At 42.3% G+C, this 25,234-nt stretch overlaps 2 protein-coding genes across 2 annotated transcripts in view; one reads left to right on the top strand and one right to left on the bottom strand.

Moving 5' to 3' along the window:
* The window catches only part of SH3D19 (SH3 domain containing 19), a 189,896-nt gene that overhangs the window by 118,710 nt on the left and 45,952 nt on the right, over positions 1–25,234 (bottom strand).
* LOC133765768 (serine protease 33-like) lies at positions 15,112–19,603 on the top strand. Its single transcript, XM_062199324.1, has 6 exons — positions 15,112–15,157; positions 15,291–15,329; positions 15,490–15,649; positions 17,744–18,015; positions 19,023–19,189; positions 19,358–19,603. The coding sequence occupies exons 1-6, from the start codon at positions 15,112–15,114 to the stop codon at positions 19,601–19,603; spliced, it is 930 nt and encodes a 309-aa protein (XP_062055308.1).

Genomic DNA, 25,234 nt, shown 5'->3' with positions numbered 1-25,234 from the left:
TGCTGACAAGGACGGGGAGCAGCTGGAACTCACATACTGCTGGTAGGAATGTAAAACGGTGCAACTACCTTGGAAAACTGTCTGGCAATTCTCATAAGGTCATACAAGTAGAGAGTCCCTAAGACCCAAAGATTATTTTTTTAAGATTTATTTATTTTGAGAAGGAGAGGGACAGGGAGAGGGACAGGGACAGAGAAAGGGACAGGGAGAGGGAGAGAAATAGCTTCCATCAAATGCCCTCAACAATGAGTGCTGGGCCAGGCCAAAGCCAAGAGCTCACCTCCCACATTGATGGCAGGGGCCCAAGCACTTGGGTCATTGCCCACTGTTTTCTCCAGGCCGTTAGCAGGGAGCTGGATCAGAAGTGGGGCAGCCAAGACAGTAACCAGCACCAATATGGAATGCTGGTGTTACAAGTGGCAGCTTTACCTGGTATGCCACAAAACTAGCCCCAAGATTCAGAAATTCTATTTCTAGGTATATTCCAAGAGAAATGGAAATATGCCCACATGAAATCCTGTATACAAATGTTTTTAGCAACATTACTGATAACAGCCAAAAGGCAGAAACCACTCGATATTCATCAGCTGGTGATGAATAAAATGTGGTAGAGCCACACAATGGATTATCATTTCACAATAGAAAGGAATTAAATATTGATACATGCTACACATGGATAAATATTCAAAACATTATGTTAAGTAAAAGAAGCCAATCACAAGAGAATGCATATTATATGATTCCATTTGTATGAAACATCCAGAATAAACAAATGTATAGAAAGATAAAACAGATTGGTAATTGTCTGGTCTAGGGGATATGAGTGAGGGTTAAAGGGCTCAAGGTTTCCTAGGGTGATAAAAATGTTTTAAAATTTATTATAATGAGAGTTGCACAACTCAATACACTAAAAACCCACAAAATGATAATCTTTAATTGGTTGAATTCTATGGTATAATTCCAATCAAATACAGTTGTTAACAACAACAAAAAAGGTGCTGACAATAACCGTGATGAAACCGGTTAAAGACTGAGGTGTTCATTTTATTTTTTAAAATTTCCTTTAAACATTTATTTATTTATCTGAAAGCCAGAGTTGCAGAAAGCAAGGGAGAGTCACAGAGAGAAATCTTCCATTTGCTGGTCTACTCCCCAGAGGGCCACAACAGCCAGGGCTGGGCCTGGCCAATGCCAGGAGCCAGAAGCTTCATCTGGGTCTCTCACATGGGTGGCAGGGGCCCTAATACTGGGACCATTTTCCACTGCTGTTCCTAGGCCACTAGCAAGGAGCTGGATTGAAAATGGAGCAGCCAAGACATTAACCAGCACCAATATGGAATGCCGGCATTGCAGGCAGCAGCTTTACTTGCTATGTGACAATGCCAGCCCCGAGCTGTTCATTTTAATACTTAACAGAAGTATAATGAGCTGGAACTCTTAAATATACTTTCAATTGATATAATTTGGTGTGATATTCAAATATTAAGGTAGATTTCTAATTAACATTATAGAAATGAATTTGATTCTTTAATAAAATGATACATGAGTATCACATGCTGGCCTGGCCAACCATATTTATGCTAAACTGAAAAGTTAATAGTAATTGGACAGCGCCACGGCTGACTTGGCTAATCCTTCACCTGCGGCACCAGCACCCCGGGTTCTAGTCCCGGTTGGGGCGCTGGTTCTGTCCCAGTTGCTCCTCTTCCAGTCTAGCTCTCTGCTGTGGCCCAGGAGTGCAGTGGAGGATGGCCCAAGTGCTTGGGCCCTGCACCCCATGGGAGACCAGGAGAAGCACCTGGCTCCTGGCTTCAGATCAGCGCAGTGTGCCGGCCATGGCGGCCATTTTGGGGGGTGAGCCAGCGGAAGGAAGACCTTTCTCTCTCTCTCTCTCACTGTCTAACTCTGCCTGTCAAAAAAAAAAAAAGTAATGGTAATTATCGAAGCTCTGCTTACTGACTTCCATTATGTGCTACATGGATAAACTCTAATCCTCACTGCCCTGTAGTTATTCCCATTTTAAAATCTGGAAACTGCAGGACTCGGAAGCTAAGTAAGTTCTTCAGGTTTACAAGACTAGTAAAGGGCAGATCTGGGACTGGATTCCAGCTCAGCTGACTCCAATCACACGCCGTGGATGGCTTTTCCAATAAGTGCATTCCTGGTATACCTTTAAAAACAGACAGTGAAAGAAAGTAAGAATATTACTTTTCTATTAACAAGCAGGAATTTATAATACAAAGGAAAAACTGCATTGGAATGGAAAAGAGACAATGTATTCAGAAGTACAGCTTCTGTATGTCTTTATGTGATCTTTTATATCCATGGGTGACAACTGATTAGGAAATTAATATTCTAAGACAAAGCCTCTGGTGAGAGTTTCTAGAATAACAAGAGTTATATTTGCCTAGGGCTGTAAGATTCTAAATATGATTCATGAGAAATAAAAACAATAAATGATCTTTCAATAAAAAGCTATATGAGAAAATCTCCTGGGTATAGATAAAAAGGGGGGTATAGATCTGGCATTGAAAGTGCACCTCAGCATATGCATCTAGATGGAAAATAGAGTAAGCAGAAGAAATTTCCCAATAAAACTCCACTTGACAGACACACGTGGCTCATTTTGACTACTAGACAAACTGAAAAGATTCAGAGAAAATGTCCCTAAACTTTTCTTCCATTTCCCTAGAAACTGATGGTACAAAAAGAACAAAGACTTCTCACTGGTTATCTGTCTTCAATCTTTGGGAATCAACTTGGAGTAAATAAAGCTGCAGTCAAGAATTTGTATACTTCCTGAGTAATCTGGGTCCAAATATTTATAAGGAAAATCATTTAATATCTAAACTGGCACTACATTTTAATGACCAAAAGATTAGAATAACTTCAAATGAAAATGTAAGCCTTTATATTAGGACATGGACAAGAAGTGCCTATTGCTTTTTCCCTCTGCAAACACCATTAAGATAAAGGAGTCAGATTGTACAAACAGATGTCACAGACCCTTCCAAACAAACATGAGGGTGAACACAAGTGACTCCTGTCTCTGCCAAGAAAAGGCTACCACTGGCAACACTAAGTTCTTCATTGTTTTAGGTTTTCATCTGATGCTGCCACTTGGAAGAAACTGTCACTAATGGACAAGAGATTGAGAGGAAAACAAAAGGTTTTCATAACACAATGGTAATTATTACTGTTACTATTTTGAAAACTGAACCAAAACTTGAGATACTACTGGATCTGTCCCATATGTTTCCGAAGCTATTTCTTAAGTCAAAGCATGACAACTGTTGGGAGAAAAGCTAGACAATCAAAAAGCTCGATTTTTTTTATCCTTGAGTATTGAGGAAGACTGCAATTCTCTGATACAATTTCAGGAAAGACTGAGTTGTACCGCTGGCGGACAACTGCTGCTAAAAAGAAAACAAAGCACAAGTAGAGAGGATTTCAGATCTTAACTAGAAATGAACTGAAGCACATCTCCAAATATCACAGCCTCTTGGAAGAGGGAAAAACCTAGTGGACTTTGAAGACTTGTGGGCATTATCTGTATTTGTTCAAGGTATCAGCAGGTGTTGACTGGAAGGGAGGCTGAGCAATCTTTGTGGTTTAATAAAATTGCTATTAGCCCCTGAATTTAATAATGAAAAAACAAAAGCTGAATCGACCTTTCAGATTCTATCATAAACAAGACATGGGCATCTTACTGTGACACTGTAGAATCTTTTTACATCTAGAAAAATAAACAAGAAACCCCTGCCTAGGGCAGAGCTGTGGTGTAGTAGGCCTGCGGCACCAGCATCCTATGTGGGCGCTGGTTCCCATCCAGCTCCCTGTTGTTAATGCACCTGGGAAAGCAGCTGAAGATGGCCCAAGTACTTCAGCCCCTGTACCCATATGGGAGACCTGGAAGAAGCTCCGGGCTCCTGGCTCTTGATCAGCCCAGCTCTTGCCACAGCAGCCATTTGGGGAATGAACCACTGGGTGAAAGAGCTCTCTATCTTTCCCTCTGTCTGTAACTCTGCCTCTCAAATAAATAAATAAATCTTTTAAAAAAATAAAGTCCTGCTTAATGGAATGTTTTTCACTTAGAAATGCCCTAGTACTACATGAGTTTGAGTAACTACACCTTTAGATTTTGAAACTGTTCAAACCTTTGAAAGGGATACAAGAGTTAAATTCATCATTCAAGGAAAACAATTTGCAATGAAGTCAAGAAATAAAGATGCTAATAGCTGATTCTGAATTGTTTCTTTCTGTTTCTGAGGGCCACAGGAATTATGTTTTCCAAAATTATCTTGTAAATAAACAAACAATAAACACAGCTAAAACTGAGTTTTAAATGTAAATCCAAGGCTTATTTTTAAAGGGCCTGACTATAGTATGTTATAGTTAGGGAGGAAAAAGGATGCACGTCAAGTGAAATGTGCATTTCTGAAGAGCCTAAGTTGCTCTAACAATTTGAAACAATTAAACATTTTTCCAATACTGAACTGAAATGTTATCCAAGTGTCTCTCCATATGGCTATTTCTAAAATCCATAGATAGAAAAACCCTGACACATAGATTTCTAAAATCTATAGATAGAAAACCCTGACAGAACTCAAACGAGCACCCTTATGGGATGCCAGTATTGCAGGTACCTATATGCCAACAACTTGGAAAATCTAGAAGAAATAATTACTGTACACATACAAGATACTAAATTTAAGTCGTAGGACACAGAAAACCTAAATAGAACTATAACCAAGCCAGAGATTCAATCAATAATAAAGACGCTCCTAACAAAGAAAACCCCAGGGCCAGATGGCTCCATTGCTTAATTCTACCAAACTTTTAAAGAACTAATTCCAATTCTTCTCAAATTATTCAAAACAACTGAAAGTGAGGGAATCCTCCCAAACTTGATCCGAAAAATCCAGCATCACCTTACTTCCAAAACCAGAAAAAGATACAAGAAAGAGAACTATAAACCAATATCCTGATGAATATAGATGCAAAAATCTACAAAAGACTAGCTAACTGAATCCAACAACACATCAGAAAGATCACTCTTCTGGACCAACTGGGATTTATCCCTGGTATGCAGGTATGGTTCAACAGATGCAAATCAATAAATGTGATACATCACAATAACAAACTAAAGAATAAAAACCATATGTTTGGAGCCAGTGCTATGGCATAGTAGGCTAAGCCTCCACCTGTGGTGCTGGCATCCCATATGTGTGCCAGTTTGTGTCCTGGCTGCTTCTCTTCCAAGCCAGCTCTCTGCTTATGGCCTGGGAAAGCAGTGGAAGACTGCCCAAGTGCTTGGACCCCTGTACCCACATGGGAGACTCGGAAGTAACTGGGGCTCTTGGCTTCGGATTGGCTCAGCTCCAGCAGCTGTGGCCATTTGGGTAGTGAACCAGTGGATGGAAGACCTTTCTGTCTCCCCCTCTCCCTGTCTGTAACTCTACCTCTCAAATAAATAAATACAATCAATTAAAAAAATTCATATGATTATCTCAATAGATGCAGAGAAAGCATTTGATAAAATACAACATCCTTTCAAGGTTAAAAAAATAAAACCTTAAGCAAATTGGGTATAGAAGGAACATACCTTAATACAAGCAAGGCAATTTATGACAAACCCACAGCCAGCATTATATTGAATGGGGAAAAGCTGGCAGCGTTTCCACTAAGATCCAGAACCAAACAATGATGCTCACTCTTTTTTTTTTTTTTTTTTGACAGGCAGAGTGGACAGTGAGAGAGAGAGACAGAGAGAAAGGTCTTCCTTTGCCATTGGTTCACCCTCCAATGGCCGCCGTAGCCGGCGTGCTGTGACCGGCGCATTGCGCTGATCCGAAGCCAGGAGCCAGGTGCTTCTCCTGGTCTCCCATGGGGTGCAGGGCCCAAGCACTTGGGCCATCCTCCACTGCACTCCCTGGCCACAGCAGAGAGCTGGCCTGGAAGAGGGGCAACCGGGACAGAATTGGTGCCCAGACCGGGACTAGAGCCCGGTGTGCCGGCGCCACAGGCGGAGGACTAGCCTTTTGAGCAGCGGCGCTGGCCAATGCTCACTCTTATCATTATTATTCAATATAGTTCTGGAAGTTTTATCTAGAGCCATTAGATAAGAAAAAGAAATCAAAGAGATACAACCGAGAAGGAGGAAGTCAAATTACCCCTGTTTGCGATATGATCCTATACATAGGGGAACCAAGACTCCATTCACTAAGAGTCTATTGGAATTTGTAAGATCAGCCTCATTCACATCAGCTACAAAAACTTCTAAACACTTTGGGATAAATTTAATCATGGGTATGAAAACTTTACAGTGAAAATTACAAAACACTAAGAAATGAAGATCATGGACTGGATGAATTAGTATCATCAAAATACCCATACTATCCAAAGCAATTTACAGATTCAATGTGATCCAAATCAAAAATTCTTTTCAGATCTGGAAAAAAATGACCTTAAATTTACATATAATCACAAGAGACTCCAAATAGCTAAAGCAAGCCTAAGCAATAAAAATAAGGCTGGAGGCATCACAAAACCATATTTCAAGACATACTACAGGGCAGTTAACAAACAGCTTGGTACTGGCACAAGAATAGAAATGGTGACCAATGGAGCAGATTAGAGACCCCATAAATTAATCTATGCACCTACAACCATCTAATCCTTAACAAGCTTAAATCACTCCATGGAGAAAGGACATTCTCCAACAAATGGTGTTGGGAAAATTGGATCTCTGGATGCAAAACTATGAAGCAAGACCCTTACCTTATACCCTATTAAAAAAAAATCAACTCACAAGGGAGCAGGGATCTAAATCTAAGACCTGAAGTCATCAAATTACTAGAGGAAAACATAGGGGAAACACTGCAAGGCATTGGCATATGCAAAGACTTCTTGGATAAGACCCCAATAGCACAGGCAATAAAGGCAAAAATAGGGGCCGGCAATGTGGCGTTAATCCTCTGCCTGTGGTGCCAGCATGCCATAATGGGCACTGGTTCTAGTCCTGGCTGCCCCTCTTCCGATCCGGCTCTCTGCTATGGTCTGGGAAAGCAGTAGAAGATGGCCCACATCCTTGGGCCCCTGCACCAGCATGGGAGACCCAGAAGAAGCTCCTGGCTCCTGGCTTCGGATCAGCATAGCTCTGGCCATTGTGGCCAATTGGGGAGTGAACCAGTGGATGGAAGACCCCCCAGCCCGTGGCCAATTGGGGAGTGACCCAGTGGATGGAAGACCTCTCTCTCTCTCTCTCTCTCTGCCTCTTCTCTGTGTAACTCTTTCAAATAAATAAATACATCTTAAAAAAAAAAAAAAGATGGACTAAGGATATGAACATGCATTTTTCAAAGGATGAAATCCAAATGGCCAACAGACCCATGAAAAGATGCTCAGGTTCCTGAGCCATCAGAAAAATGCAAGTAAAAACCACAATGAGGTTTCACCTCTTCCCAATTAGAATGGGTATCTTTCAAAAAATAAAAAAATAATAAAAGCTGGTAAAGATGTGGGGGAAAAGGTTCCTTAATACACTGTTGGTAGCAATGTAAATTACTACAACTACTATGGATGACAGTCTGGAGATTCCTCAGAAATCTGAAAATAGATCTACCATATGACCCAGCCATCCCACTCCTGGGAATTTATCCAAAGGAAGTGAAATCAGCATATGAAAGCATTATCTGTATGTTATTAAATGTTTATAGCAGCTCAATTCACAATAGCTCGGATATGGAATCAACCCAGATGCCCATCAACTGATGACTGGAAAAAAGAAATTGTGGTATATATACACAATGGATTGCAACTCAGCCATAAAAAAGAATGAAATCCTGTCTTTTGCAACAAAATTGATGAAATTGGAGACCATTATGCTTGGTGAAATAAGCCCAGTCCCAAAAAGACAAATATGTTTTCCCTGATTTGTGGTAACTATTATACAGAACACAAAAAAATGTAATATATATGAGCAAAATTGACATTTTGAGATTTAATTATTATTTATAGCCCTTGTCTATCCTCTTGAAGAACAATGGTTTTTCTATTTCCTACTTGTTCAATTCTTTAGTGGAGGGTTAAACTTTTGATTATAAAGTAAACTGAAAGCATGTCATTGTAAAAATTATAATAAGGAGGAAGAAGGGTGGAAGGAAGGGTGAAAAGTATCATTACACTCTTAAAATTGTAAATATTAAACACATGGAATTTATTCTTTATATAAAATTAAAAAGTAAAATTAGATTGAGGAATAATTACACACCATAAAACTTATCTGCTTGAAATATATAATTCAATGCTTTCTAAAATAAAGATCTATTTATTTAGAAGTCAGAGTTACAGCTGCAATGGCCAGGGCTGGGCCGGGCCACAGCCAGGAGCCAGGAGCTTTATCCTGGTCTCCCACATGGGTGCAGGGGTCCAAGTACTTGGACCATCCTCCACTGTTTTCCTGGGCACATTAGCAGGGAGCTGGATAAGAAGCGGAGCAACTGGGACTCAAACCGGCACCCATATGGATGCCAGCACTGCAGATGGCAGCTTAATCAATGATTCTTAGTAAGCTTACAGTGTTATATCATCATCACTACAATCACTTTAGGTGATTTTCATCCCCTAAAAAGATCCCTTGTGCCTCCTGCAGTCAATCCCTGCCACAATCTCCAGTCTTTCCACTTTAACAGTCAATTCTATAACCTTAATGAATGTTAATAGATGTTTATATTATATGGATCAAATAACATGGTAGAGTCAAATCTTGTATATACTGTATACATTATGATATTACATAAAATATATTTACCTTTAAGAAATTATTGTGATACTGTGCATACATGGTATTATTTTCTTATGGCTCATTAAAATTAATTATAGAAAAAACAACAGTATGACTGGTCTCATTTTCAAATGTTTAGTGCTGAGACTTCCGTAATCATAATAGTCCCACTGGTAGCAAGGAATAGAAACAAATACTAACATATGATCATAATAACCACCCTGCCATCTAAACATATCAGAAACTGTCTTTACTTTGTATCAAGAACATTTTTAAACTGCACATTTTAAATACATTACTCTTAAAGTTCTTATTTTTCCTAACGAGAGACTGGACAAAATCTATTTTTGAAATGGACAAAGTGTTTTACCCATAATGATCAGAAATTTAACAATTAAAATTAAGCACATATGATTAAGAAGTGTCAGCACTTTTAGTTAGCATTGAATAGAGATTGCTCTAGTTAGGAAGCATTAATGTCATTTAATTTCTGATTCCTGCATCAAAGTGCTCCCCATACAGCAAAGAATATTAAGTACAGGTTTAAATTTAATTTAATTAGAAAATATTTTCACATGTTCAAACAGGAATAATCCAATCAGTGCATTTTTAGATCTAGTTATTAGGATAAATTGCTTTGAGTATTAAGAAATTCTTCCAGTGGTAAAGGTCAACAGAAAGCAAACTCTTGCAGCACTGCAAAGAGCATGAATTTTGAAACCACACACATGGGTTCAAATCTCAGGTTCACCAACCACAAGGTAGGTGTTCATTCTTTTCCCTCTTGTCTTTCCCTCCCTCTTCCTGCTTGGCAGCCCCCTGCAGAAACAAAAAAAGAAACAAAAAGCTTCAGGAGAAACATGCTCCCACGATTTTCTTAACATGAATTTACACTGATTTAAATGTATTTTTTAATTCAGAAACTAAAACAACTAAATTAAGTTTTTCCCTTATCAACACAACATCCTTGCTGGCCATCTGTTACTCTTTTATCATCTTCTACTCAAAGACATAAAGTGAGCCTCAAAAACATTTAAGTGCATATTGCAAAACTGTTTTGAGGTTTAAACAGATGTATACTTCCGTGACTGTCTGACTTATAAAGCACTCAAAGGTATATAATTATTGTGCTGACAAGTACAAACTCACAGTAGAGGTATCCAGAAAACACATTTACTCGTATATATATTTAGAGCCTGTTCTTATCCTTCACCCGAGGTATGTACTCATTATGTATCTATAAAAGTCACAACATTCAATGATATTTTCTCAAGTAAAAGAATTTTGCTGACTCTTCTAGCTTTATATTTATGACCTGTTTTCAAACATTTTTTTGCAAGAAGTATTAGAAAGTTAAAATCAGTAAGAAACATGACTTTAACTGGCTAGACATCATAAACATAAGTTCCTACATAGAATAAGCATGAGACAATTGAAATAGCATTACTAAAACTAAATCTGCATTACTAAATCTCAAATATGGAAGGTCCCCCCCTTCCAAAATAGGTCAAAGTTTAAAGACCTGAAAATCTGATTGCTAATATAAAATTTCTTTCCAATTTAGTTGCCAGAAACTTAGAATTAAACTCAGATAAAAACCTGAGTTTACCTCTGAAAAAAAAAAAAAAAAGATAGGATTTGGAACTATTGTCAGAGATGAAAGAACAGAAATCAGATCTGTTCTCTTTTTATTACTTTGATGATTTATATTACTCTTACTCTTTAAGGAATTAGTTAAAGCCTCCACTATTTTTTAAAAAAAATTTTTTTTTTTTTTTTGACAGGCAGAGTGGACAGTGAGAGAGAGAGACAGAGAGAAAGGTCTTCCTTTGCCATTGGTTCACCCTCCAATGGCCGCCGTGGCCGCCGCGCTGCGACCGGCGCACTGCGCTGATCCGATGGCAGGAGCCAGGTGCTTCTCCTGGTCTCCCATGGGGTGCAGGGCCCAAGCACTTGGGCCATCCTCCACTGCACTCCCTGGCCACAGCAGAGAGCTGGCCTGGAAGAGGAGCAACTGGGACAGAATCCGGTGTCCCGAACGGGACTAGAACCTGGTGTGCCGGTGCCGCAAGGCGGAGGATTAGCCTATTGAGCCGCGGCGCCGGCACTAAATAGACAGTTTTCAAAAGAGGAAAGCCAAATGGCCAACAGACACATGAAAACATGCTCAGGATTACTAGCCATCAGGGAAATGCAAATCAAAACCACAATGAGGTTTCACCTCACCCCAGTTAGAATGGCTTACATACAGAAATCAACATACAACAAATGCTGGTGAGGATGGTGGGGGAGGTACCCTAATCCACTGTTGGGGGGAAAACAAGATGGTAAAGCCACTATGGAAGTCAGTTTGGAGATTCCTCAGAAACCTGAATATAGCCCTACCATATGACCCAGCCATCCCACTCCTTGGAATTTACCCAGAGGAAATTAAATTGGCAAATAAAAGAGCTTTCTGCATCTCAATGTTTATTGCAGCTCAATTCACAACAGCTAAGACATGGAATCAACCTAAATGCCCATCAACAGTAGACTGGACAAAGAAATTATGGGATATATACTCTATAGAATACTATACAGCAGTAAAAACAATGAAATCCGGTCATTAGCAACAAAATGGAGGAATCTGGAAAACATCATACTGAGTGAAATAAGCCAGTCGCAAAGGGACAAAATCATATGTTCTCCCTGATCAGTGACAACTAATTGAACATCTAAAAGGAAACCTACAGAAGTGAAACAGACACTATGAGAAACAATGACTTGATCAGCCCTTGTCCTGACTGTCAAGGAACAACTTACTATTTTATTCCTTTTAGTATTGTTTTTTATTCTACTTAATACCATCGGTTGAACTCTTTAACACACAATTATTCTTAGGTGTTTAAATTTAATTGAAAAGTGATCCTTGTTAAATATAAGAGTGGGAATAAGAGAGAGAGGAGAGGTACAGTTTGGCACATGATCACTCGGACTTACCCCTAATGGTAGAGCTAGAAACATGCCAGGGGTTCCAAATCAATCCCATCAAAGTAGCATGTACCAATGCCATCTCACTAGTCCAAGTGATCAGTTTCAGTTCATAATTGATCATAATGATAGGATTAAGTGTCAAAGGGATCACATAAACAAGACTAGTGTCTGCTAATAATAACTGATAGAATTAAAAAAAGAGAACGATCCAACATGGGAAGCGGGATACACAGCAGACTCATAGAATGGCAGATGTCCTAAACAGCACTCTGGCCTCAGAATCAGTGCTTAAGGCATTAGGATCCAGCTAAAAAGCCCATGAGAATTTCTCAGGCATGGAAAGCCAAGATACCATGGAAAAGAAAAAAAAAAAAAGAAGACCTAAATGAAAGATCTCTGTGAGTGAGATCCCAGTGGAAAGAACGGGCCATCAAAGAAAGAGGTACCTTTCTCTGAAGGGAGGAGAGAACTTCCATTTTGACTATGGCCTTGTCTAAATAAGGTCAGAGTTTGTGAACTCAAGAGGCTTCCATAGCCTTGGCAGCTCATGACAAGAGCCTCGGGTGATTACTGATGTCATAAGTAAGAATGTCAATTGTTAAATCAACAACAGGAGTCACAGCTCCTGTCCAGATTATTGCAACTTGTGGCCAAAATTATTTTTGGTTTCTATTCTAAAGCCCAATACATTCCCTTCTAAATGGGGAACAATGTGGCTTGTTATCTTGAAATCTTTGATTCCTTTATTTGGCTCTAGAATTGTCTTCTCACAGGCCTTTGTCCAGCATAAAACACCACGTAAAGCAAAGATGGGCTCATAGATACATGCTAGCTCCTCGGTTCACACAAAATGTCAAGACAGTTCACTGTCATCTAGAGAATATAGACCTCACCAAAGCACAGCTGGGAACAGCGGTATCTGATAGAGGAAAGAGGCATCTTCTCTGAGTTCTACTTTTTTAAAAATTTATTTATGTATTTGAAAGAGTTACAGAGAGAGATCTTCCACCTGTTGGTTTACCTCCCAGATGGCAACAATGGCCAGGGTGGAGCCGATCTGAACCCAGGAGCCAGGAGCTTCTTCCAAGTCTCCTATGTATGTGCAGGAACCCAAGTACTCAGGTCATCTTCTGCTGCTTCTTCCGGGCACATTAGCAGGAAGCTGGATTGAAAGTGGAGTAGCTGGACTTGAATCAGAGCCCATATGGGATGCTGACATTGGAGGCAGCGGCTTTACCCGCTATGCCACGACACCAGCCATTGTGGCCATCCGAAAGGTGAACCAGTGGATGGAAGATCTCTCTCTCTCTTTCTCTGCCTCTCCCTCTTTCTCTGTTACAGCTCCCTGCTAATGAGCCTGGGAAGCCACCAAAGATGGTTCAAGTGCTTGGGCTCCTCCCACCCGCATGGCAGACCTGGGGGAGTTCCTGGTTCCTAGCCCCAGACTGGCCCAGCCCAAGCCATTGGGGTCATTTGGGGAGTGACTCAGTGGTTGGAAGATCTGTCTCTCCCTCTCTCTGTCACTCTGCCTTTCAAATAAATAACAAATAAGTCTTTCAAAAAAAAAAACTATGCATGAAGTTCAAACTTTTTTACAACAAAAACTTCTAATTTCATTTTTCCAAGAACTTCAAGTACTCTGATACAATCTTCCCTTTTTTTTTCTTCAAGCTTTCTAACCCAGTTTATTTTATGTAACTATGACGCCCTCCTGCACCCACACACTGATTCTGAAACATTAAAGAGTCTCTCAATAACTGCTCTGTCATCATGTAATTAAAAATGGCAACCCACAATTGCTCAGCAACATTTGCGCAGCGCTAAGATATGCGCCTTTTCTAAGTTCAAAAGTGCTCAAAGCCAATACACGGGAGAGGCAGGAATGAGGCCAAATGACTTGTGATACACACAAACGCTCTTTCATTCAGCTTTCATGGTCCCCTATACCCCCTTTAAAATGAATACACTATAAATTATACATAAAAACCACCTGAGTTATTTCCTTACCCATCTCTCTCCCACTAGAGTATTAATTCATTTTCTTAAAAAGTTTATTTGAGGGGGCCAGCGCTGTGGTGGAGCAGGTTAAAGCCCTGGCCTGAAGTGCCAGCAGCCCATATGGGTATCAGTTCTAGTCCCTAGTCCCAGCTGCTCCTCTCCCGATCCAGCTCTCTGCTATGGCCTGGGAAAGCACTGGAAGATGGCCCAAGTCCTTGGGCCCCTGCACCCATGGGGAAACCTGGAGGAAGCTCCTGGCTCCTGGCTTTGGATCAGCACAGCTCCACCTGTTGCGGCCATCTGGGGAGTGAACCAACGGATGAAGACATCTCTCTCTCTGTCTCTTCCTCTCTGTGTAACTCTGTCTTTCAAATAAATAAAGTAAAATCTTAAAAAAAAAAAAAAGTTTATTTGAAAGGGAAGATGTTGGTGGGGGGGTAGAGATAGGGAGAGAGAGGGAGGGGGAGAGAGGAAGAGAGAGGGAGGGGAAGAGAGGAAGAGAAGGAGTAAGAGGAAGGGAGGGAGAGGGAGGGAGAGAGGGAGAGAAGGGGGGAGGGGGGAAGGGGAGCGAGGGAGGCAGAGAAGGGAGGGGGAGGGAGGTGGGAGAGAGGAGGAAATGGGAGAGAGAGGGAGAGGGAGGGGGGAGGGGTAGATGGAGTGAGGGAGGAGGGGGAGAGGAAGTGGAAGGGGGGGAGGTAGGGCCAGGCAGGGGAGAGAATGGGATATCCGCTATTTAAGGAAGGCAAAAACCAGATTACAACAGGTAGAAGCTTCGGGAAAGAAAGAAGAAATCACTGATCAGCCAACCAACTGGCTATCTCCTCTTGATTTTCTGAGTCCTCTAACCATTCCAAAGGCCAGAGGCCAAAGGCCAAAGCCAGTCTGCACAGCCTTTTGTGATCCAGGTTCAGGGATCTGCCCCAGGTTGGTTTACCACTGGTCAGGGTGGAATCAGACAGGCACAAACTAGAGCAGGTTCCTGAGATGGGGCAGGGGCACAGAGGGAGGTCTGTGAACCTAGACTCCCCTGCGAACCCCCCACCCCACTCCCAGCAGGGACCCTGCACACTGAGGGAGCCCTTCCAGAGCCCCCTCCCAGCCTGCTCCTCTTCCACCTCTCTCACCCCACCCTGCAGGCAGAAACCCGACACCCTGCTCTTCCAGGACACTAGGAGGCTCCAGCCCCAAGGCCTCCCCCTGGCTCCCGGGGAGCAGTACTTCCTGTTTGTTCCCTTCAGCATCTGAGGGGGTTAGAGCCCACAGGAGAGAAGTGTGAAGTGGAGGCGGCTGCTCCCTGCTGGTCTCTCCCTGGGGGGTCTGCGTCCAAGCACAGACAGTGTTGCTCCGGAGGAGCTATGGGCCCTGCCGCCGTCCTGCTGCTCCTGCTGCTGGGGAGCTCAGGTGAGCCTCCGGGGGTGAGTGTGAGGTAAATCTCAGCAGGGAAAGGCGCTTCAGCCCCGGAAGGCTCCTCAGGGCCCTCCAGCTCAGCAGCAATCAGTCAAGAACACCCCCACGTTTCCCCCTCTCTCCCCAGGTGCAGATGAGGAAAAACCAAAGAATCTGCTGGAGTCAAGTAAGGCACCCTGGCCAGAGGCAGCATGCCCGGCTGGCTCCAGAAGGGAGGGGAATCTTCCAGTTTGGGAGATGAGCAGGGACGGGTGGGCCAGAGGCCTGGGGAAGGAGGGGCAGGAGCCCAGGGCAGGCTTCCAGGCCGTTCTCCTCTTTGTTGGCAGTCTGTGGGCGGCCCGCAGTCACATCTGGAATCGCCTCAGGTCGAGAGGCCAACGTGGGCCAGTGGCCCTGGCAGGTCAGCATCCGCCGGGGCTCGCTTCACATCTGCTCGGCCACCCTCATCTCCCAGCAATGGGTGCTGACAATGGCAAACTGTTTCTGGTGAGTGCTGACCTTACTGCAGAGGGCACCATCAGGGGACTAGGGCGCCCGCAGTTCCTGCGCTAAGGCTGAGGAGGGGTTTCTAACAGTCGAAACTTATTTCCTACCTCGGCTCTCAGTTCAACAACTACTCTCAGACTTCAGGCTTCTTCATAACCTACCTCGGCTCTCAGTTCAACAACTACTCTCAGACTTCAGGCTTCTTCATAATTGACAATGACCTTGACTGAAATGCATACCTTTAAATAGCTGTATTTCCTCACTCATTTCTCCTCCATTTAAGCCTCTACCCAGGAGATATTCCCCAGAGAGGGCCATTACCTTACAGCAGGCTCACATCTTCATATCACTCTGGATGCACAGACCGGGAGCCCTCTTTGCACTCCCTAGGTGAATTTAAACATTTCTCATGGTTTAAATGTCACATATTTGCTGATAACAATCAAACCTCATCTCTAGCCTTAAATCCTAATCCTGATGTGTTTCCATTAGGAGTCTAACACAGCTCAAGGGAACATGGTCCAAAGAGAGCTACATTTTTCCCCACCACTACTGTCTCCCAATCTACTTCTGTCTTCCTGATCTCACTCATTAATACAACTAGCTGCTCAAGCCAGAATATATTTCACTTCCCCTCATCTTCCATATCCAATGCATATAGCAGTCGTGTTAATACTACTTAAAAATACACTTTGACTCTAACATAGCTGCCCCTGCACTGCAATAACAGGTTTTGTTATTTTCATCCACACACAAGAAAGTGGTTTTTAAAAATTATTTATTATTTGAAAAGTAGGGAGAGCAAGAGAGCTCATTCTCATTTGCTGGTTTAGTCCCCAGATATCCACAGCAGGCAGAGCTGTAGCTGGGCTAAAGTCAGGAGCTAGGAACAGAATCCAGGTCTCTCACATGGGTGGCAGGAACTCTATCACTGGAGTTATTGTGGCTGTCTTCCAGGGTCCGCATTAGCAGGACGCTGGAATTAGGAGCAGGAGCCAGGTATTGAACCCAGACATTCCAATATAGGATGTAGGTATCTTAACTGGCATCTCAATCACTAGGCTAAATGTGCACCCCTCAAAAAGTGATATTTTTAAAAATCAGAAGTCAAATAATGGGGGCTAGCATTGAAGCTTAATGGATTAAAGTTCCATCTGCAATACTGGCATCCCATATGAGCAATGGTTCAAGTCCTGAGTGCTCCACTTCTGATCCAGCACCCTGCTAATGCACCTGACAAGGCAGCAGAAGATGACCCAAGCGCTTGGGTCCCTGTCACCCACGTGGGAAACCCAGATGGAGTTCCAAGCTCCTGGCTTCAGCCTAGCCCAGCCCCAGGCACTGAGGCCATCTGGGGAGTGAACCAATGGACAGAAGATCAATTTCTCTCTCTCCCTCTCTAATTCTGCCTTTCAAATAAATAGAATAAATCTTAAAAAAAAAAAAAAAGTGATATCATGTCACTTCCTCCTTCAAATTCTCCAATGACTGCCAGGTAGGTGCCAGGAATAAAACCTAGATACCTCACTGTGGCCAATAACCCATCAATCACCAGGTATTTGTTCACTTTTCTAACCTCATCACAGTTTTGCATTCAATTTCCAAAGATAAACTGCCACTTCCAGGCACCTTCAAGGCCTTTGCATACTCTATTCTCTCTATCTGGAATGCTTTCCTTTTCTCTCTTCCTATAACAGACTCTTACCTTTTGTGACTCAGTTGAAAAGTTACCTCTTCACTGATCACTCAAACTCCCTTTTGTTTTACGATCCTCAAATCCTGGGTTTTCTTTATAACATTTATCACAATTTTAGATTTTGGACTGCACTTGTTTACTTGTCTGTTGCTTGTCTTTCTCTCTCCTCTCCTTCATACATACACACATGCACACAAACACACACCTCTCCCTTAAGAACACAGTCCTATACAGGCCAGATCACGCCTATCTTAGTCTCACATTCTCAAGAGAGGCTCAATACTTGGTGAAGGCTTAGGAAGAACTAAAGGAAAAATGCAATTTTCAGAACAATGAGCTCTGCTGTGATACCCCACAGTAGAATCACAAAAAACCCATGGTACTTGTTCTCTTCTCAGGTCAACGGATGTCACAAAATACAGTGTATTGGTGGGGTCGCTTCAGATCATTGGCTTCCCAGATCCCAGAATGACAATTCCTGTGTCCCGGATTATCACCCATCCTGACTACCAAGGAAACAAATTTGGTGCTCCTGCTGTAGTAGAACTGGCCTACCCAGTTTCTTATGGTCCTGTTGTCCTGCCTATCTGCCTCCCCTCATCTGAGGTCCAGCTAAAGAATACATCCTCCTGCTGGGTGATTGGCTGGAGCTATTCTGGGACATATCAACGTGAGCCTAAGTAGATTTTTTCACTTCTATTTCTTCAACTGACATTCTCTCCCCCTGCTCATTATTCCACCCCTACCACCAGATTTTGCAGTCTCTGGGCAATTACTTTGGGGTACTACAGACTTTAAATTCTTCTTGAACCTTTGCTTCATCTGTACTTAAAAAAAAAATTATTTATTTGAAAGAGTTACAGAGAGAGAAGTATACACCAAGAGAGAGAAAGAGAGAGACCTTCCATCTGCTGGTTCACTCCCCAGATGGCCCCAAAACCAGGTCTGGGCCAGGCCAAAGCCAGGAGCTGATTCTGGGTCCCCCACATAGGTGGCAGGGGCCCAAGCACTTGGGCCATCCTAGAAATGAGGCAGTACTTTACATACTATGCCACCATGCCAGCCCCTCATTCATATTTCTTGCTATAACCTCCTTATTTATACCTGATTTAGTTCTTGCTTAGTAATAATGCAAAGACCTTAGCAGCAAGTAGGACAGGGCACTGAAGAGAGGATCGTTCTGCTCAGTCTGAGAAGTAATATAGTGCTCCTTGTGCACCTGCATGGAGCAGGTGTAGGCCACTGGGTATGGGAAGCAGAAATGAAGTGTGTTCAGGAAATAAGTCCACCAGTCCAAGGTAGTTGGTCAGATTTACAAGTAGAACAGAGATTCATTCCTGTGTTAACAGCTTTAATTCTTCTTAAAGACAAGCACTTTAATCTGTACCATTCAATGTTTCATGTTTTCTGGATCACAAGATTATTCTGTTATGAATTTGTGCCACTTGAGGAATGGCAACTGCCTTTAGCCTTGCAAAGAGTCAAGGAACTTACTCTTTAGGCTACTTCCCAAACCAGAAATCAGGATGCCACCTAATATGGGGGCAGAGCATTTGAAATGCTAGCTGTCTTTGAAAATCAGAGGTCGAAAACATCTGTATTCATAGAGACTCACAAAGTCGCTAAAAACTGCTTTCTACTTCTTTAAGACAGTGCTTACTCTTTCTGTTCCTACAGATACTAAGGCATCTTACACTCTAAAGGAGCTGAGAGTGCCTCTCATGGATCTGCAGACATGCAATAACTACTACCAAAATGCAAACTTGACGAATGGAAATGAGTCCATCATCAGTGAAGCCACGATTTGCTCTCTGATCCCAGTGAAACACAGGGATCAGTGTATCGTAAGAATTTATTTCTAGGGTACCCTTTGTAGCCCTTCCATCCCCCTGGATCCTTCTACCACATCTTCTATTTTCAGAGTCCCTGGGTGAACTCAAGAGTGTATTCACAGGCCCTAGCTCCTTTCCTTTGCCCCTGCACTAACTAGCCAACTTTCCTTTTCCCTTCAGGGCAACAGAGGAGACCCTCTGATGTGTCAAGTTGATGATTTCTGGGTCCTGGCAGGAATTGTGACCTGGGGAACAAACTGCATTCAAACCAACGAGCCTGGAATATATACAAACATCAGTTTCTACAAATCTTGGATTGAGACATCAGCCACCTCATCCACTGAGCTTTCTGCTACACGCTGGATGGACCTCTTGGGGCTCCTCCCTGTTATGCTTCTGCCTCTGATTTTTCTGGGACCACTCTAACTGCCTGAGGTCAGTATGGCCAGAGTGAAGTGACAACTGAAAATAAGGTAGAAGGGTCATTTCAGAAGCTGAGTATTTTGAAAAGATTTTGAAGAATCAGCAAGACTGATGCAGTTCTGCCTTCTGATAAACCTAATCTTTTTGTTGCCTTTTTGCCCCCAGGTCAGCCTGGAAAGCAAGATGCCCAGAGTGACTTCTGGGATGAAGGATAACATAAACCTCCTGAGTGCACTGTATACATGTGCTGAACATCACACTGTACCCCATAAGGATACATCGTCACCTTTCAATTCAAATGTTTTTTAAAAACAAAGCATTTTTTAAATGAGTTGATTCTATCAATTAGTCCTTGTTCATTCTTTTGATGAAATCAGACGGGGGTTGGGGAAGCAGAGAAACACAGAAACTTACGGACAAAAGGAATCTGGGAATCACCTGGCACAACCAACGCTCACATTTTATAAATGAGAAAGCTGGAGTCCAGAGGTTAGTTTATTCTTGTTTGAATCCAAGATGAAAACCATCCAAAACTGGGACTAGACTGGGTCCTGGAGAATAAGCATGGATTTAGAAGGTTTTTAATTTGGGGCCAGCGCTGTGGCTCAGCGGGTTAAAGCCCTGGCCTGAAGCGCCAGCATCCCATATGGGCGCCAGTTCTAGTCCCGGCTGCTCCTCTTCCGATCCAGCTCTCTGCTATGGCCTGGGAAAGCAGCAGAAGATGGCTCCAGTCCTCGGGCCCCTGCACCCGCGTGGGAGACCTAAAGGAAGCTCCTAGCTCCTGGCTTCGGATCGGCGCAGCTCTGGCCATTGCAGCCATCTGGGGAGTGAACCAGCGGATGGAAGGCCTCTCTCTGTCTCTCTTTCTGCCTCTCCTCTCTCTGTTTAACTTTCAAATAAATAAATAAACCTTTTTAAACAAAAGGTTTTTAATTAAAAAAGATTATTATTTACTTGAAAGGCAGAGACAGAGCTATATCTTCCATCTGCTGGTTTATTTCCCAGATGGCCACAACAACCAAGGCTGGGCCACGCCCCAGGAGCTTCATCCGGGTCTCCCACATGGGTGGCAGGGGCCCAAGGACTTGGACCATCTACTGCTGCTTTCCTCAGGCCATCAGCAGGGAGCTGGAATGGAAGTGGAGCACCAGGAATTCAAACCAGCAGCCATATGGGTTGCTGACGTTTTAGGTAGCAGCTTTACCTGCTACACCACAATGTCGGCCCTGTCTCTTAAGTTTCTTATAATCTTTCTTATAATCTAGAACAGTCTCTCCCCATCTTCATAGCATTGACTTTTTACAGAAACTAGGTTAGCTACTTTATAAAATGTCCTACATTCTGGATTTAAGTTTTTATTTTTATTTTTTACCTCCTTATGCTGTAATTTAACTTACTCCTTTATCCCTTGTATTTGCTATAGTGAAAGTAGCTTCAGAGTCAAGTCTCACTTTCTTTTGACAATACCTCATAGGAGTTAGCTGTGTGCTTTGCACTATGTGATACCAGGAGGCACAGGTATGGGTTGTCCCACTTTTACTGATGTTAACATTAATCACAGCGTTCAAATGGTAACAGCCTAAGTCCTCCACTAACCTTCCACCCAGGCTTCCAACTATTGATAATTAATCACTCCCTGAATCAATTACTTCATGAGTGGCTACAACTGGTGACTTTCCAATTTCCTAGTTCAATCACAATTATCAGTTGGCATTCTACTCTCAACTAAGCCGAATTTGTTACTCTGAGCTACAGTTTGTACAGAAAGGCAAGATAACTATTTAATGCCTGTGTTTACCTTCCAGTTTACAAGCAGGATAACAATTTAATTTTTTACCTTCCAATTTTCAGAATAAAGCAAGTTCCTCAATTACACTCACAGAGTTTATTTCCAATTAATTTAACAGACACCAAAACCAAATTATAGGGTTTTTTTTTTAAACTTTAAACAAAATGGGAAAGAAGAAAATCTGTAAACAGTCCCACTAATACATAAGCGCTATAAGCTGGGACTTCAGATTCATTCAGTGATAAAAAGTGCAAAGACCTGTGGCAACCACAAGACTCTCAAAAGGAAAGGAGTGTCTAGGCAAATCCTTTCTCTGGGGATAAGCCAGCAGAAACATCTGTCCAGAACTTTGGGATTTCTGCACAATGAATAATAACTTGAAGGCAAATCTCAAGCTGAGGTCTTTTTTTAAATAAGTTAACATTTAAAATTATCTGTGAATAACATAAGCTAATTGGTATGGCCACACAGATGGATGCAATATGAATAAAAAGTCTTTTTCTTCAATGAAGCAAGCAGAACACGGCAGGATGCAATATTAATTTCAGAAAAAAATAAGGTAAAAAATACTAAGACATTACAGAATGATAAAATCACAGTGAATGATCGAAAGCCAAAATGAATGTACAAACCACCAAAAAGAAAAAAAAAGTATAAATATAAAAGAAGAACAATTTCAAAGGTACAGAGAAACTAACAAAATGTAATAGAAGCAGTAAATTTCAGCCCCACCAAGCGGACACAAATGGAGACAAGGGGATCTGCAAAACCTAAGTTTGGTAAAAATTCATAGTGTGGCAGTCAGAAAACAAGCATGTAGAGAGTGGATGTTTTTCAAGTGTTCACTATTTATTTATTTATTTATTGAGAGGTAGAATTACAGACAGTGCGAGGGAGAGACAGAGAGAAAGTCTTCCTTTTCCGTTGGTTCACTCCCGCAAATGGCCACAATGGTTGGAGCTGAGCCAATCCGGAGCCAGGAGCCAGGATCTTCTTCAGGGTCTCCCACGTGGGTGCAGGGGCCCAAGGACTTGGGCCATCTTCCCCTGCTTTCCCAGGCCATAGCAGAGAGCTAGACTGGAAGTGGAGCAGCCGGGACCAGAATTGGTGCCCATATGGGATACCGGTGCCGCAGGCAGAGGATTAACCTAGTGTGCCATGGCGCCGGCCCCTCAAGTGTTCAATTCTAAAAATTCTTTACAAATATATATATTTAAAGAGGTAAAAATCTTTATGCTACTGTCCTGAAAGATAACAAACCTCACCTCTGCCCTGCCCTAACAGTCTCTGCTGCCTAGTTAGCTATACTTCTGCATCCCCATTTTTTTTTTCATTTTTTTAAACTTTTATTTAATATAAATTTCCAAAGTACAGCTTACGGATTACAATGGCTCCCCCCCCCCCCATAACTTCCCTCCCACCCGCAACCCTCCCCTATCCCGCTCCCTCTCCCCTTCCATTCACATCAAGATTCATTTTCAATTCTCTTTATATACAGAAGATCAGTTTAGTACATATTAAGTAAAGATTTCAACAGTTTGCACCCACATAGACACACAAAGTGAAAAACTGTTTGAGTAGTAGTTATAATATTAAATCACAATGTACAGCACATTAAGGACAGAGATCCTACATGAGGAGTAAGTGCACAGTGACTCCTGTTGTTGACTTAACAAATCGACACTCTTGTTTATGGCATCAGTAATCACCCTAGGCTCTTGTCATGAGTTGCCAAGGCTATGGAAGCCTTTTGAGTTCACCGACTCTGATCATATTTAGACAAGGTCATAGTCAAAGTGGAAGTTCTCTCCTCCCTTCAGAGAAAGGTACCTCCTTCTATGATGAACTGTTCTTTCCACTGGGATCTCACTCACGGAGATCTTTCATTTAGGTCTTTTTTTTTTTTTTTTTTTTTTTTTTTTTTTTTTGAACAGAGTGTCTTGGCTATCCATGCCAGAAATACTCTCATGGGCTTTTCAGCAGGATCCGAATGCCTTAACAGCTGATTCTGAGGCCAGAGTGCTGTTTAGGACATCCGCCATTCTATGAGTCTGCTGTGTATCCTGCTTCCTGTGTTGGATCGTTCTCTCCCTTTTTTATTCTATCAGTATTTTCAGACACTAGTCTTGTTTATGGGATCCCTGTGACTCTTAGTCCTATCATTATGATCAATTGTGAACAGAAATTGATCACTTGGACTAGTGAGATGGCATTGGTACATGCCACCTTGTGCATCCCCATTTTCTTCCCTACCCACATAAGGGTATTCACAAACACAATCCAGTCATGAGTCCATGTATTGGTAAGAGAAAAAACTGCACCAAAGATCGCCTGGGAATCTGAACTGAAAATAAGTAAAAACCTGGGCAGTTTTTAGGAGGACAGACAGAAACAGCATGAAATGTGGTTGAGCCACATTTAATGGTGGAGAACCAGAGTAAAGCTGAACTCCTGTTACAAGGCCTTGTGCTGTCATGAATCCAGAGCTCCCTTCCAGCTCTGGCCTCCAGGTCTGTCCTATGATAGTTCCAAATGGCACTGCTACCCTACTGTTATTGTTTCATACTTACCTGTATTAGTTTGCTGGGATTGTTAAAAATCCCATAGTACTGTACCCGGAATGGCTTATTTGCTCACAGTTCTGGAGGCCAGAAGTCCAAGACCAAGGGGTCAGCAGGGGTGGTTCTTCCTTTGGGCCATGCGAGGAGGATCTGTTTCAGAACAACTTCACTTGGAGATAACCACCTTCTTTCTCCCTCTCTATGTATCTGTGCCCAAATTTCCTCTTCTTTTAAGAACAGGATTCATGCTGGATCAGGGCACACCCGATTGATCGCACTGTAACCTAAGTACCTCTTTACAGACCCTATCTCCAATTATGGTCATGTTCTGAGGTACATGATATTAGACCATCAACATGAATTTAGAGGTAGACATGATTCACCCCAAAATACTATCTTTAAAATAATCCTCTCTTGATTTAAACTGGCTTAAGTGGACTTTTGATACCTGTAACTGAATAATCCTTACTGAAACAGCTACATTTTCTGTTCTATCATTTTCAAACTAGTCAGGTATTTTTTTTTTTTTCAATTCTCCCAATAGTTTAAGCTACAGAGGGTACTAACACGCTTTAACAGTTCATTGAATTCTACTTCTACAGAGCTAGGCCCCTGCACACAACTGGTGCAGAAAGTGTGGCAGGCACAGAGAAGACTTCACGGACAGATGTGGTGGAGTGGCACTCAGATCCCAGTTCAGACCGAAGCATTCATTTCCATAGCAGCCAGGCATGCTGGCTGCTCACACTTCACACCTAAGTCTAACCAAGGACTGCCAACAGAGCCACCTCACCCCACATTGGAGGCAGCCCACATTCAACGACACAGAGGTCCAAGAGCCCACTCCTCTCGCCTCCATTCAGCCTATCACCGAAGTGCCGCCTTCAGTTTCAGAACGACTTGCAGAATGGGTTGAAGCCTTTATTATAAATGCCTTACAGTTCAACACTCCCGCTTACCCACACCCATCACCAGAGGTACTGATCCTGAGACCAGTCTCCAATAAACTCCTTGCACATAAATCTCTGTTTCAGAGCTTATTTCCTAAAAAACCTGTCTTCCAGTATATCATACAGCTAACACTTTGACGAAGAAGAAAACAAGCAAGGGAAAAAAATAGGTAAAATTAACCAGATCCTGGGTTAATTTGTCCTTTTCCATTTCTTGCTTTATTTTTTTTTTAATTTTTTTTATTTGACAGAATTAGACAGTGAAAGAGATACAGAGAGAATGGTCTTCCTTCCGTTGGTTCACTCCCCAAATGGCCGCTTTGGTCCGAGCTAT

This window comes from Lepus europaeus, chromosome 8 (genome assembly GCF_033115175.1).
Source record: "Lepus europaeus isolate LE1 chromosome 8, mLepTim1.pri, whole genome shotgun sequence".
In the NCBI taxonomy this organism is placed as follows: Eukaryota; Metazoa; Chordata; class Mammalia; order Lagomorpha; family Leporidae; genus Lepus; species Lepus europaeus.
The sequence above is the reverse complement of the archived record's forward strand: the minus strand, read 5'-3'. Positions and strand labels throughout refer to the sequence as shown.

Coding starts and splice junctions, on each gene's coding strand:
- LOC133765768 (XM_062199324.1), top strand. CDS start 15,112: ATGGGCCCTGCCGCCGTCCTGCTGCTCCTGCTGCTGGGGAGCTCAG. Junction 15,158..15,290: donor CCTGCTGCTGGGGAGCTCAG/GTGAGCCTCCGG, acceptor CTCTCTCCCCAG/GTGCAGATGAGGAAAAACCA. Junction 15,650..17,743: donor ACAATGGCAAACTGTTTCTG/GTGAGTGCTGAC, acceptor TTCTCTTCTCAG/GTCAACGGATGTCACAAAAT.